Source organism: Myotis myotis, unplaced genomic scaffold (assembly GCF_014108235.1).
Source record: "Myotis myotis isolate mMyoMyo1 unplaced genomic scaffold, mMyoMyo1.p scaffold_m19_p_2, whole genome shotgun sequence".
NCBI classification, from domain to species: Eukaryota; Metazoa; Chordata; class Mammalia; order Chiroptera; family Vespertilionidae; genus Myotis; species Myotis myotis.
In genome coordinates, this window is record NW_023416324.1 from 46,755,654 (window position 1) to 46,770,073 (window position 14,420).

The following is a 14,420-nucleotide window of genomic DNA, read 5'->3' on the forward strand; positions in this document are numbered from 1 at the left end:
AATAATTGACTGCCAGTCTTATGAGTGTGGAATTTGGTTTTTGTTCTCTAAGTTACGCAGCCTGAAAACATATGAAGTTTGTTATATCTCAGAGCACAGTCTGATTTGCTTCTTTGACTTGCATGTGCTTGTGTTATATAAGCACCATTCTGCCGTACCACTTAGCCAGGCAACAAGCATCAGGTACCAGCTGATCACTCTCCGTAGGCACAGGGCGAGTGCCTTCCCGAGCCGCAGCCCGTAGGCCTGATGAGGGCATGGGCTCCAGCCATCATTCCTTTCACATGAGACCTTGTGAGGATGGATAGAATCCACACTTAATTAAATTAGTATATGAGACATTATAAAAATCAACACACCATCCTTCTCCCAACAAGGATGAAGTGGGATACTTTAACATGAAACAGAATCGCAGGATAGGCAAATGGGACATGGAGTGAAATGTGTTCATTTTGCACTGCAGGCCGTCTTCACAGATTTGGAAATCCTGGCCGCCATTTTCGCAGCTGCTATCCATGACGTGGATCATCCTGGAGTCTCCAACCAGTTTCTCATCAACACAAGTGAGTTCATCACTAGGACAGTCGATCAGGATCATCCTATGAGTCACTGCTTAATTTTTTCCCTCCTAATGTTTTTGTTATGGATAATAATAAGAGTAATAATGAGGTAATCCTTCCATTCCACTCAAACTGGTCAGACCTTTCCTGGATACTGTGTCCAGTTTGGCAACATCATTTTTGAGCTGCATGGAGAACTTGCAAGGGGTCAGAGGGGAGCCATAAAAAGTACTCAGTGTTTGGAAAATACGATATGCGAGGAAAGAGTAACAGATGTGGAATTGTTCAGTAAGCACAAGGGAAGGCTTGGGAATAATGTGATAATGATTTTTAGTATTATGCAGGGCTCTCCCACAGAGCATGTGGCCCCCGAGAGTCCCTCGCTACTGGGGAGGCAGGCCCAAATGTTAGATCGGAGCATGGGAACCCCCAAACAGAAATTGCAGTTAGTGACATAGCGCCATCCCTTGGCTATTATTCTTGATTAAGAGAAAATGTGACTTCATGAGTTTGATTTGCAGACCAGAGCTCTGCCTAGTGAAAGATGTCTGAATCTTTTGTGTGCAAGGTGGGCTGGAAGCTATAGTTTCCACTTCCAGATAGCGCAGTCTCTGGTGTATAGAGCCAGATAGCAGAAAATTTAGCATCAGGATTGTTCTAAAAAAAGTATTACTGTTTTGTTACCATACGTAGAAAGCTCCGAAAAGCTACATTATTTGGATAAATTGAAATGTTACAGTCACACCATTCTCTTCTTTGAAAATCCATAACTCACAATTAACAGAGCTGGCAAGCATATAAAAAGTGAATATAGTTTGAAAATCCTAATACATTTGATAAAGTTTAGTGACATTTTCAGTTCATTCTTTTCCAAAGCACAAAATGTGTGAACACGTAAAGGAAATTACAATCTGAGATAAAAATAGGATTTTGCAGCTTGGGAATGCTTTTACCTAATGTCAAATTCTCTATAAACTAGAGAAGGAGAAAAAGGATTTTAAAATACCAGGAATTCTAATCAAAGAGAAAGCTTATGCACTAATAACTTCTGGAAGTATTTTTGCTTAGAAACTGACTACATTCCTTTGTAGAGGGAGACTGTTTCTTTAAGAGGAAATGGGCATGCAGATTTTGGTTCTTAAAACTATTTGAATAGAGGTAGATCTGATTTCATAGTGAGGTAATGGTGACCTTTGAATTGTACCCCTTTTTAGTAAGTCATCACTTTTTCCTGTTTTCTAGATTCAGAACTTGCTTTGATGTATAATGACGAATCTGTGTTGGAAAACCATCATCTGGCCGTGGGTTTCAAACTGCTGCAAGAAGAGCACTGTGACATCTTTCAGAATCTCACCAAGAAGCAGCGGCAGACACTCCGGAAGATGGTTATCGACATGGTAAGACTTCAGCCTGTCCATGTTCCTCACTGCCTTCTACCGTCACAGGAGGAGGAATCTCATTTTCTCTCATACACTGAGCTCGCTGAGTATTTTCATTATCTTTTTACCCGAGGTGTTAGCAACTGATATGTCCAAACATATGAGCCTGCTGGCAGACCTGAAGACAATGGTAGAAACAAAGAAAGTGACAAGCTCAGGCGTGCTTCTGCTGGACAACTATACGGATCGTATACAGGTATTTGAGGAAAAGCCTCTGATTGAACACTAAGCCAAACCAAACAACAATAAAAAATGAAAACAAACTTAAATTAGTTGCATGTCCTCAGTTATGACTACAGCTATAGGTTTATTTGAAGGACAAACTGAGCAAGCTAAGAAATAACGAAGAAAAACATTGCAGCTTATTCTCTAGTTTACAAGGAAAACCATAGCCCTATTTATTGAATTGCTTAGTTCTAAAAATAAGTGGCAAGATCTATTTGTAATCGGGTGTACGTGACTGCTGGTCCCCAAAGCTGATGTTTGGATATAAATCCTATTGACTTGCAGTTTGTTAAGTCTGTTTTAGTTATACAAATTGCCATCAGATGGTCTCTTTCCACAAGTGGAAAATATGAAGAGATCTACTTTGAGTAATTTTTTGCATTTTTTCCAAACTGAGGAAAGGAAATGGTGGCAGTATCTGACCTCTAATGTCCTTTCCAGTTTTTAAATTCAATGACCATCAATTTAAGAAGACACACATTTTCCCGTTTGGGACTCCCATTTTAACCAATTCTGGCCAGCACCCTTGTAATTCTGCTGTTTCGGTGCACACACCATAATTATAATGCAACTAAAATGTTCTTAGGTTTGGTACCAAATGTACTAACACAAGAGGGATGCGATGTTCTAGTACTATCTACACCTAATTTTATGAGATTTCCAAAACTTGATGATTGCAGGTCCTTCGGAACATGGTACACTGTGCAGACCTGAGCAACCCCACCAAGTCCTTGGAATTGTATCGGCAATGGACAGACCGCATCATGGAGGAATTTTTCCAGCAGGGAGACAAAGAGCGGGAGAGGGGAATGGAGATTAGCCCAATGTGTGATAAGCACACAGCTTCTGTGGAAAAATCCCAGGTATTTAATATAAGGTTTTCAAAGTCTTTTAAGCTCTGCTGATTGTAGAATTGGAGGGTTCTATTTAGTTCTTTCCTTTTAATAGAATATATATTTATATGAAATGATAAGGAAGCAATCACCCATTTAGTTCCATTATACTCAGGACTCATTTGCCTTCTCCATTACACTGAGTGGATATAAAGCAGTCATCAGAAGCCATCAAAGTTTGAACTGTGTAGCCTCAAACAGTTTAGATGGTTGTCTATGATCTTAGCAAATCCAGCTCATTGAACCGAAGGCTATAGGCTTCCTCCAGCTCATCCACCCAGATTTCTCCTCGCTCTGTCTTTACCCAGTATCTCTACTCTTGTTCCCTGCACCCCATTTTTTGCTGCCACCATCACCAGAGGTAGTGAATCTCACTCCTACAAATCTCTTCTACCTCATAGTCCCAGCTCCGTCCTGTGCCCGCTTCCAAGGTTATATCTACACTCTGAGAACGTGCTGACATCTTCTGATTGTGTCCAAAGCTAGAGATTCCCTGTGGGCTGAGGATCTGGACAGTGCAGTCGAGGCAGGGGGCTCAGAAAGTTCCCAGATTCTAGCTGCACTAGAACATGTCACTATCCCCACAAAGGCTTTAGAACCTGCTAAATTGTTACTCTTCTCAGGACCACAGATGGCCTGAGCCAGATGGGCATGACTGAGAATGAGTCTATAGGTTGTCCAAGGTCTTTATCACAAAAGCATTCGGAGTATTTTTTGTTCATATTTATCCTCTTTCCTCACTACCTACTCCCCAAATTTACATATGCTTGTAATATTTGTCTAGTAACTTTGCAGTTATTATACTGTTGCTTCTTTTTTAAAAAGACAGTCAAATGCATTTAAAATCTGTGAAAGTTTCCTAACAGTCTAATATGCTATAAAAATGCACAACAACATTAATTTAGGGACAATTTAAACACCCAAAAGCCTAAATTAGAACCACATTAATTACTTAAATGGAATAAGGCTCTTTTATTAAAAGTAGTTTTTTAAAAATATTTATATCCTGTCTGTGCAATTTTTCACACATTTTCCCACACATTATCCTATTTGAACCTCCACACAGCGTTGGGAGATAGACACAACATGTATCTTCCCAGTGTATCAGGTGAAGAGTTGTCCTCTTGGTCTATTTCACCAACTCTTCAGTAACTCAGCCGCCCCCACTCAAAGCCATTCACGCTCCCTCACCATGGCCATGTCTCACCAGGGCCATGACATCATGGTCCGATCCTGTGTTTCCCACAGGTGTGCTCTGGTGACCTTTGTCTGAGTAGCCTGGCAATAAAGCCCTTTATTTGGTGCTCTTAGGATTTGTAGAGCTCAAACGTGAACAAGACCTAGGAAATACGCAACGGGAGGCTCCCTTTCAAAAAATGCTGGGCATTTAGCAGAAGCAACACAAATGAAGAAAGGAAATAACCACATTGTGTTCAGCTGATTCAGTTTTCTCCATTGCCTTGAGCTTGTTTTTTTCACATTCCTGGAAAACACCTTGAAAATAGTGTCTAAAGTCCATTAAACACACATAGAGAAGAAAAGGAGAGGAAAAAAGAGTGGGTGGAAGCAAGAGAAATACCTGAATCATCTACAGTTTAGTTAGTTCTTAAAACCAATGCAGCTTAGAGATGCCCTGTTTTTCCTGTGAATTCTGTTTGTTAAAGCTAAGAAAGCACCAGAGAAAAGATGATGATAGATAGATAGATAGATAGATAGATAGATAGATGATAGATAGATGATAGATAGATGATAGATAGATGATGATGATAGATAGATAGATAGATAGATAGATAGATAGATGTAAAAGATTCACATAGGAGTAAGATTCTTTGATATGGTACAACTTCACTTTATTAAATGACTGGCCAAAAACTAGAATGATAATAAAGGGAAGTTTCCAGTAGTGTGAAAAGGTAGCTACATATTGTCCCAGGGGTGCATATAAAATGCCCTTGCTCATCACCCCCTGAATCCTAAACCTGCATCTATCCAGCTCCCCAGACCATGACAGGGGAATTCCATTCTCTCATTCAACTGGTGCCTATTCTTTCCCTCAACTTGCCCCCACCCCCAGGGTTTCCTGTTTGTCCCACAATGACGAGGTCAGCAGAAGGCCACGGAGCCCGCTCAAGCAGGATGCATAGCCCCTGTGTAAACCATAGCAGAGCCACACGCCTCATATTTATTCACAGGAACACCAGCACAGGAACTGCTTAATTGTTTTTATTTTCCCTTCTTTCTCCTGATGGAAATGACTGTGGGCCCTACAATTACAGATGTGTCCACCGAGAGGACCTTTGCTGGTTTAGGGGCTTGAAGTATTTTCAGATGTTTTACCAAACTCACCTACAAACAAAAAGCATGTCACAGAACTTGAGACGTTTCAGAGTAGGCAGGGTCTGGCTCCCCTTCGTTTTGGAACAGCGGCTTATTTTCAAATTATCAGGGAAAGAATGTTGAGTCAGAACTCATTAGTCCTGGGGCTTCCTTCTTCAGAGATGACTCACAGAGTCCAAGTAGTGACCAAGTCATTCCCAGCCAGGGTTACAGCCAGACTTCTTATCTGGCGCACGGAAAAGGAAAAGTCGTCAATTATAGTGAGACGTGAGACGAACACAGGCTTTGAAATCAGACAAAGCTGGGACGCTGTGCCAGCTTCAGTCCTTACTGGCTCTGTGACCTCCATCAAGATATTTAATCTCCAGGAGTCTTAGTTTCCTCCCTTGAAAATAGGCCAAACCAATACTTTGCGGGATTAAGAGCGATAACTTGTTTGTTGCATAGAGGGCGGGGCATACATACTATCACGGGATGTGTTTAGATCATGACTGGGCGGCATCCGAGTTACTATTATGGATCTGTCTTGGGTTGTTGTTATCTTTGCATGCAAACCAGCACAGCTCGTTTGGTTTTCAAGGGCCAATCGCAGTAACAGGTGTGTGACCTTCTTTTCCTCCAGGTTGGTTTCATCGACTACATTGTCCATCCCCTGTGGGAGACCTGGGCAGATCTGGTACAGCCTGATGCGCAGGACATTCTGGACACATTAGAAGATAACAGGAACTGGTATCAGAGCATGATACCCCAGAGTCCCTCCCCACCGCTGGATGAGCCGAACAGAGACTGCCAGGGGCTGATGGAGAAGTTTCAGTTTGAACTGACCCTGGAAGAGGAGGATGCGGAAGGACCTGAGAAAGAGGGAGAGGGCCACAGCTATTTCAGCAGCACAAAGACGCTTTGTGTGATCGACCCAGAGAGCAGGGATTCACTGGGAGAGACTGATGTCGACAACGCCGCAGAGGACAAGTCCCCGGTCGACACATAATCTCCCTCTCTGTGTGGAGGTGAACATTCCACCCTTGACAAGCATGCCAGCTGTATGGTAGGGCCAGCCCACCACGGGTGCCGAGGCCTGCACAGGACATGGGCCATGTGGTTTTTCCAGTTACTTGAGTTTGGAGCCAGAGTACAAGACCGTGAAGCAAATAGCAGCTCAGGAAATTCCACGGTTGACTTGCCTTGCCTGCAAGCTGGGTGGAGAGCTGATGCTTTATGTGGTACTGGAGGCCCAGCTCAGATCACGACTCAATGGCTTGAACATAGAAGACACAAAACTGAGAGATTTTTCTGCACTAAATTTCGGGGAATCTTTCCCCTCTAGTGACTGAACTGACTAATATGTTCATTTATAAATCTGCTCACCTGTCCCTCTGTCTGCCAACCTGTGTGCCTTTTTTGTAAAACATTTTCACGTCTTTCAAAATGCCTATTGATTACCTAGAGTGTAGTGTCCACTTCTACACAGATAAGCATTCAAAGTTGATACAAACTTTTTTGACTCTTTCTCGGAAAAAAAAATAGAAAAGAAAAGAAAATGGTCTTCCTTCCTTCTTGGGCAATATCTCTCACTTCACTACAGTTACTTTTACAATTAGAAAGAATACGCTTCTAACCACATTCTACTTCCTTCCCCTGCTGTCCCTTCCAGCTCCACGGTTGCCCTTACAGCATATCTCTGGTTGCCCGCTCTGAACAGTATTTTTTCTCCTCTGGAGTTTTACGTTTTTGCTGTCAACAGGATAAAGTTGAACAAACTAAGGGGTAGGAAGAGGTAGTTGTGTTGTTCACAGTAACAGTCTGTGTAAAATTCAGCATGCTAAGGCAGTGTGTCCAGTTGTGTCCTGAATCCCTGTGCCACCGGGAATCACACGGCCCCGTCCTGTCCCCTCCCTCCTCTCTTCACTCTCGTGCCCAATTATGCCATTTTCGATTCAATGCTGCCATCTCTCTGCACTGCCTTCTGCGCTAACACCCCCAATTTCTGGTTATAACCGTGTATTTATTACTGAATGTACATAATGTAATGTTTTGTAAGTTATTAATTTATATCTCTAACATTGCCTGCCAACGGTGGTGTTACATTTGTGTAGAAAACTCTGCCTAAGAGTTGCAACTTTACTTGTAACGTTTTGTATTGTGTATTATATAACCTGTTCATCGCTAAGAGAGACATACGGCCCGGGCGCTTGCCAGTGGGGACACCGGTGGGCTTCTATCCCGAGGGTCTGCCCTTTCCCTGTCTGAGTCGCTAATACTCCGCAGCCCCTGTACCAACCCATTTTGGAAACAAGATTCTCACATTAGATACTAAATGGTTTATACTGAGCTTTTACTTTTGTATAGTTTGATAGGGGTAGGGGGCAACAGGATGTGGTTTTCACCCACGTCCTCTCCGAATCTGTGTACGCATGAGTTGGGTTATAACTGGGCTCTACTGCCACTGTGGCTTCGGGTTAAAAGGCAACACTACGTTCGCGCACAGAGGGTCCTTCCGAGTGTTCCCAAACTACTGACTTCGGGAAGAAAGCCTCCTGCCTGCCCGTCTGCGGGCATGTCGTGTTCCCATTAATGACAAAAAGAAAACAATAAAAAATGTGAATTTTATAATAAAATGTGAACCGATGTAGTAAATTATGCAAATGTGAAGCTTCTGATAACACTTGTGTAGGCCTCTTACTGGCTTCAGTCTCCGTTTGTAAAATATATTTCATGCTTTCAGTTCAGCATTGTGACTCATAGTTAAAGAAACGGCACAACAGTGCATGACCAATGGGTTTGTATGTCTATGAACACTGCATTATTTCAGGTGGACATTTTATTGTTTTCAAAAGTTTCTCACAATGTATGTTATAGTACTATTATTATTATATATTGTGTTCACATGCATTCTTAAGAAACTTTTCTATGAGGTGAATAAACAAAAGCATGATTAGATTAGACTGTAGGCCCAATTATTTCGGGTTAGTTCGTCTGACATATCAAAAGCAGATCTTTTTTCTCGTTTCTCCTACCACACCCCACAGAGAAAACCAACCGCTTTGCCTGGCCAACACCAAAGCTGAAGTTTCAGAATCTGTGTCCAGAAAGTCCCCTAGATTGGAACATTACCTATTTTTTTAGCAACTGTTCCCCCAGCTCAATGGTGCGAGAAGGGAGCTGGTGAAGGAAAACAAAACTACTTTATGAATCTGAAGAGTTTAGCCCTGGCCTGTGTTGCTAAGTGGTTAGAGCATCAGCCTGTGCACCAAAGGGTTACAGGTTTGATTCTTAGCCCTGGTCAGGGCACATGTGGGAGGCAACCAATCAATGTGCCTCTCTCATATCAATGTTTCTCTCTCTCTCTTCCTCCCTCCCTTTATACCTCCCTCCCAATTTTTCTAAAAATCAGTGGGGAAAATATCCTCAGGTAAGGATTAACAAAACAAAAAAAAAGAGTTTAATCTACTAGAACAATAAAGGAAATCTCCAGCTTGGCTGGGTCCTCTAGCAAAGTGAATCATAGGATCACAGAACATTCTCCTAATGTACTGAGATGGTCCCATTGGACAGATGAAGAACTGAGGTGCAGAGACCTCTTTAAGCACAGCCCAGAGAGCGCTGGTTGACAGTTTTCTGGATGATCCATGGAGCCTCCTATCAATCACAGGGCTAAGCTTTTTTTTCTGTAAAGAACTGTGTAAATCTCATAAACAAAATACTTAAATGCTCTGTTAAAGTCAGCTTTAAAAAAATTTATCCTGAGAAGTGTGTGTGTGTGTGCGTGTGTGTGCGCGCGCGTGCGCGTGTGTGTGAGGCTGCACATAAGAACCAGTGGATGGCCCATGATATTTTAACCACAGGGTAGTGGTTTATGAACCAGTAAGAGGGTTTTCTCTAGAAGTCACTCAATAAGCTGAAATGACAGCATTTCTTTATTAAGACAGCTGGGGAGGAGCCAAAGTTGCAGAACCTGCTTGCCTGCTGGTTGCAGAGCTAATGTTTATAGCACTTCACCACCAGCCCTGGTTTCTGATTGCACCCCACCATCTCTGAGCTTCTGCTGATTAAGTGACAAAAGTGAATAGCTTTGAAAATGTCTACACCTATAAGTAAGCATAAATGTTTGCATGTTTGTTGCTACAGAGAAGTGATTCTTAACTCTGGCTGCAAAATGAGAATCACCTGGGAAATCACTATTTTTAAAAATAGGGATATTTGGGCCCCATCCTCACTTCAGATTTGTTTGAACTGGTGTTGGGTGGGTGGAGTCCCGAATATTCAATTTTTAAAATTCTCCCAAGGCAATTCTAATGTGTAATTGTGAGTAGAGAAGCACTGTTTCAGAAGAGAGAAATGTCCTTGTAGCTAAGGCTTTTGTTTTAGTCCATTTGGGCTGTTGTAACAAAATACCACAGACTAGGTAGCTTAAAATCAACAGAAATTTATTTCTCACAAGTCTAGAGGCCAGGAAGTGCGGGCTTAAGGCATCAACATATTCACATTCTGATGAGGGCCTACTTCCTAGTTCATAGCCGGTGACTTCTCACTGTGTCCTCACATGGCAGAAGGGACTAAGATCTCTCTGGGGTCTCTTTTGTAAGAACATTAATCCCATTCATTAGGGTTTCACCCTCATGACTTCAGCACCTCCCATAGGTCCCACCTCCTAACATTATCTCTGTGGGTTAGGATTTCAACATATGAATTTTGGGGTGACTCAAACATTCACACCATAGCAGCTTTCTTTCACAGCAACTGTATGCAGACATTGTGCACCCACCATGGCCAGGCCCTGGTGCAGATACAGAGATGAGAGCAGGGATCAGAGATGAATAAGAGAGAGCTCTACACTCCAGGGATGTGCAAACTGCTATTGTTCCTCACCACTGGCTTTCTAGAATACTAAATCTTAATTATGTTCTCAGGAAAACCACATCGAAGATTAGTCTAAAAGGAAGTTAATCGCCTGGTTCCGGAATATAGGCCATAAGTGTAACCATCTCGTACCTGTGATGGCATGCCAGTGTTTCCGATGGCAGGGAGTGACTGCAGAAGCAGAAATTACTATGGCATTTTTGCCAGGCCTAAGGGTGATACTTAACAAAATACATAGGAGCCTAAGGCTGACTTATAGAGTCAGGAGCTGTCAGAGTTCAAAAGAAACACACACGTGTGTGAGCACGTGTACACACAAAGGACGGCTTCCCCCTGACATACTCTCATAGGCTTATTTCGACATAACTAAGTTGGGGGCTCATAGTAATTTCCAGTCCACTCAAGGAAGCCTAATAGAGTCCAAGTGAGAAAGAGGGTGGTTTATTGCATGGAGCCTGTTGCCACGTGGCCTACGTTGAAATCCTAACTCCTCTATCTATTAACCGCCCAACCTTAGGCAAACCACCTCCTCCCTGGGCTTCCTTAAAATGGGGACTATACATCTGTCAAATGGGTATAGCAAACCCAGGCTTTTTCCCACCATGTCCTTGCTACCTCTCTGGGCTCCATGTCTTACTTACTGATCAAATTAATGACCATATGAACCTTAAAACCTGTGAACCAAGATGGGGTAGGAAGGCTGGTAAATCCCATTTATAAACCCAGGTTTTGTGCATCCTGTATCCCTTGCCAAAATTTCTCCAACCTGGTTACCTCCCACATCCCTCAAGACTCCGATCAGGTGCCCCACAAAAGCGAGCATCCCTGGTCCCCAAGGTTGAGATAAAAGCTCTTCTTGAACATCCAGAATATCCTATGCTTTGCCACTAATTAGTTATATAACCTTGGGCAAGTCACTTAACTCCTCTCTTCCTCTGCTTTATCATCTGTAAATTGAGGAAAATTATAGTAACACTTAGCTTATCAAGGGTTATGTGAAAACCATGTGAGTTGATACATAAAGGTCTAAGAAATACAGGGGTTTAGCAAAGGTAGATTTACAGTTGTTTGTATGGAAAAAGACATGTAGGTTATAATTATAATCAAGAACAAATTGTGTGTTATGTACTCACACCGGTAAACCTATTTTTAATTACTAACACCTACCACCATATGTTTAAGTTAGGCTTTTGTCTTTTCCAAAAGACGATAACCCATTGAAGTCAGAAGCCAGATCTTATTCCCTGCTGAACTGCCAGTCTCCAATCCAAAACCTGGATTTGTCAAATTGATATGAACCAAGTGGTTTCAGGCAAAGGTAAAATGCAACCTTATGCTTAAGGCTTTATAAACCAAAAGAGGTGCTGGTGTCTGAGCCCTGGAATGGTAAAACCATATAATTTTTAAACCAAAGATTCCTCTGGTCCATCCCTTTCCTTTTATAAATATAGAAACTGGTGCCCAGAGATGACCAGTGATCTGCCCATTATCATTCAGTGTACTAGTGTCCTAGGGCTGCCGTAACCCAGTGCACAAACTGGGTGGCATAAACAACAGAAATTCATTATCTCACAGTTCTAGAGGCTAGAAGTCCAAAGTCATGGTGGTGCCCGAGTCAATTCCTTCCCTAAGAACTGGTTAATGCCTCCCCCTTAACATCTGGTGATCTCTGGCAACCTTTGGCTTTTAGCTGCAGCACCCTCCTCTCTGCCTTCATGTCCACATGATGTTCTCTCTGTGCACAGGCCTGTGTCCAAATTCCCCATTTTTATAAGGACCGCCCTATTCCAGGATGACTTCCTTTTAACTAATTATATCTACAACAGCCCTATTTCCAAATAAAGTCACATTCTGAGGTACTGGCTGTAGAACTTCAACAAGTAAGTCTGAGTGAGGGGTATACAAATCAACCCACAGCACTCAGTTACTCACCGGAAGATTCCTGCTTCCCAGCACAGGGAGTTTTTCTGCAAGATCATGACCTTAGACACCCAGTCAACTTTTCTGCACCTCAAACTTTCCTCTGAAATCAGGAGAGTGGACTGTATGTTTGAGCCAGTATTATCCACTTATAAAGACATTTTGTTTACTTAAGGGCCAAGTTCTTCAAACATATTATTTCCTAGGTATAGCTAGGTGCTGCACAGAGGGATCGGGGAGAAGAGAAAGAAGGACCTTAGGAGTCATAGGGCAAATGTAGGCCCGAGGTTAAAAACTTAGGCTCAGATGGTGAACAGATCCCAGTTCAAAGCCCTGCCTGTCTACCTTCTAGCTGTGTAACCGTGGGCAAATACTTAACCTCTTCAAGCTACAGTTCCCTTCTCATTAACACGAGAAAAATAATAGTACTTGTTTCAGGAGGTTCTTAAGCCATTGTACCACAGATGTCAGCTAAGACTTCATTCCTTCCACAAATATTTGGAGAGTGCCTATTGTGTGCCAGGCACTGTGTAATGAACATGACAAAGTCCCTACTCTTATGAAGTTTATATTTTATTGGGGGAGAAAAAAGCAAATAAACAAAAAGGTAAACAATACAGTATCTGGTAGTGTGATATGTGCTGTGGGGTTGGCTAGTGGCAGTACTTAGGAGCAATAGCTCTGGTGTTCGACTGCCTGGCTTGGAAGCCCAGCTTCTCTCATTATTAATGGCCCGGACTGGGGTTCAGAGCAATAAAAGGGCTCTGAAAATGTCCTGGGTTTGTCAACTTCAATAAACAGCAAGAAGTCAGGTGAGGAAGAGGAGCAGGAAATAAGCTTGGCAGCCAGGTCACGGGGAGTCCTCAGGTCACTGTGAGGACTTTCGGAAGTTATTGGCCAGTTTTAAGCAGGGGGCTGATATGCACAGATCTACATTTCTAGAGGATTATTCTGTGAGAATACACTATATTGCATATGTAGAATTAGAGAGAACAGTTAGGACGTTGCTGAAGTGAGAGGAACTTGACAAGAGTAGTGGTGATAGAGATGTTGAGAGTTGAAAGATTTGGGATATATTTTAAGGCAAAGCCAACAGAATTAGCGGATGCACTTGAAAATGGCAACACGGGAAAAGAGTGAGGAAGATCCCAAGGACGGGACCTGAGCAACCTATGAAAGGTGGGAACATTTCCTGTGATGGGGAGCATTGGGAGAGGAGCAGATTTTGGTGACGATGTTGAGGATGCAATTAGATATATAAGTCTGAAGTTTAGGGCAGAGTTCTGATCCTATCCATGGGCAGGTTCCCTACCCACTTAGCCCCTGGGTCCGTGTGAGCTAACTGTGTTACCCCAACTCATCCCTGACCCCAAATGTAATCCCGTCAGTAGGTTTCTCAAAATATCTGCCCACGCCAAGCTTTTGTATTTTTATAGAATTTCCTTGGAACTACAGGAGAGGCTTGGGAAGTCACATTTGACAGCATGCTGCTTTCTGCCTTAGTGAGGAGGGAACTGTAGCTTGAAGAGGTTAAGAATTTGCCCACGGTTACACAGCCAGAAGGTGGAAGGGCAGGGATTTGCACTGGGATCTGTTCACCATGTGCCTCAGTCCCTGTCTCCTTTTCACTTTGTCCTTCAACTCATTGAACATCCTTCTCAGAAGCAAAATCAGTTTTTCTCTCCTGGCTTTTGCACAGTTAGCATTTGTTTTTTGTTGGTGTGGCATGATTTGGGGAAATCTCACTTTATAAGCCAAAGAGCTTCTCAACAGTTATTTTGTGCAAACATACAGGTATATATTGCTCTCTTCGAAATTCAGATATTAGGACCTTTTTCCATCTTGTTATGTTTTTCCTCAATACAAATGGGAAGCCCACCCAGCGACGCTCTGAGAGGCGAGTGAGAAGACAAAGATCAAATGTTTCCTTGTGGCATTCAAGCCACCCCCACCTCATAGCCCAGCCCTGCCCATGCCCTCTGCCAGGTTTGTACTGATGCTTGAGTGATGCCCTCTGGCTCTGCTCTGTGGTTGGAGTCTTGAGTACTGATCTTACCAGAGCCTCTCGCTTTTACCCCATCCATACAAGGGCACAAATTCTTCTTCGTATTGTTGATAGAGCAAATCCACCAGGCCCTTTGTTGCTCGAGAATGCTGTTTGGTCTCCTGCCTCACCCCTTGTTGCTCTC

General features: G+C 42.8%; 1 protein-coding gene across 2 annotated transcripts in view; it reads left to right on the top strand.

The window, feature by feature from the left end:
• PDE4B (phosphodiesterase 4B) overlaps positions 1-8,391 on the top strand; it is a 430,076-nt gene extending 421,685 nt beyond the window's left edge. The window contains exons 12-16 of one of the 2 annotated variants that reach the window (XM_036352564.1): positions 464-563; positions 1,803-1,957; positions 2,073-2,195; positions 2,905-3,087; positions 6,077-8,391. In XM_036352564.1, the coding sequence (XP_036208457.1) occupies positions 464-563; positions 1,803-1,957; positions 2,073-2,195; positions 2,905-3,087; positions 6,077-6,442 (927 nt within the window). In that variant the 3' untranslated portion in view covers positions 6,443-8,391. The remainder of the gene's footprint in view (positions 1-463; positions 564-1,802; positions 1,958-2,072; positions 2,196-2,904; positions 3,088-6,076) is intronic. The other variant, XM_036352563.1, reaches the window with a different exon arrangement.
• The last annotated feature ends 6,029 nt before the right edge of the window (positions 8,392-14,420 follow it).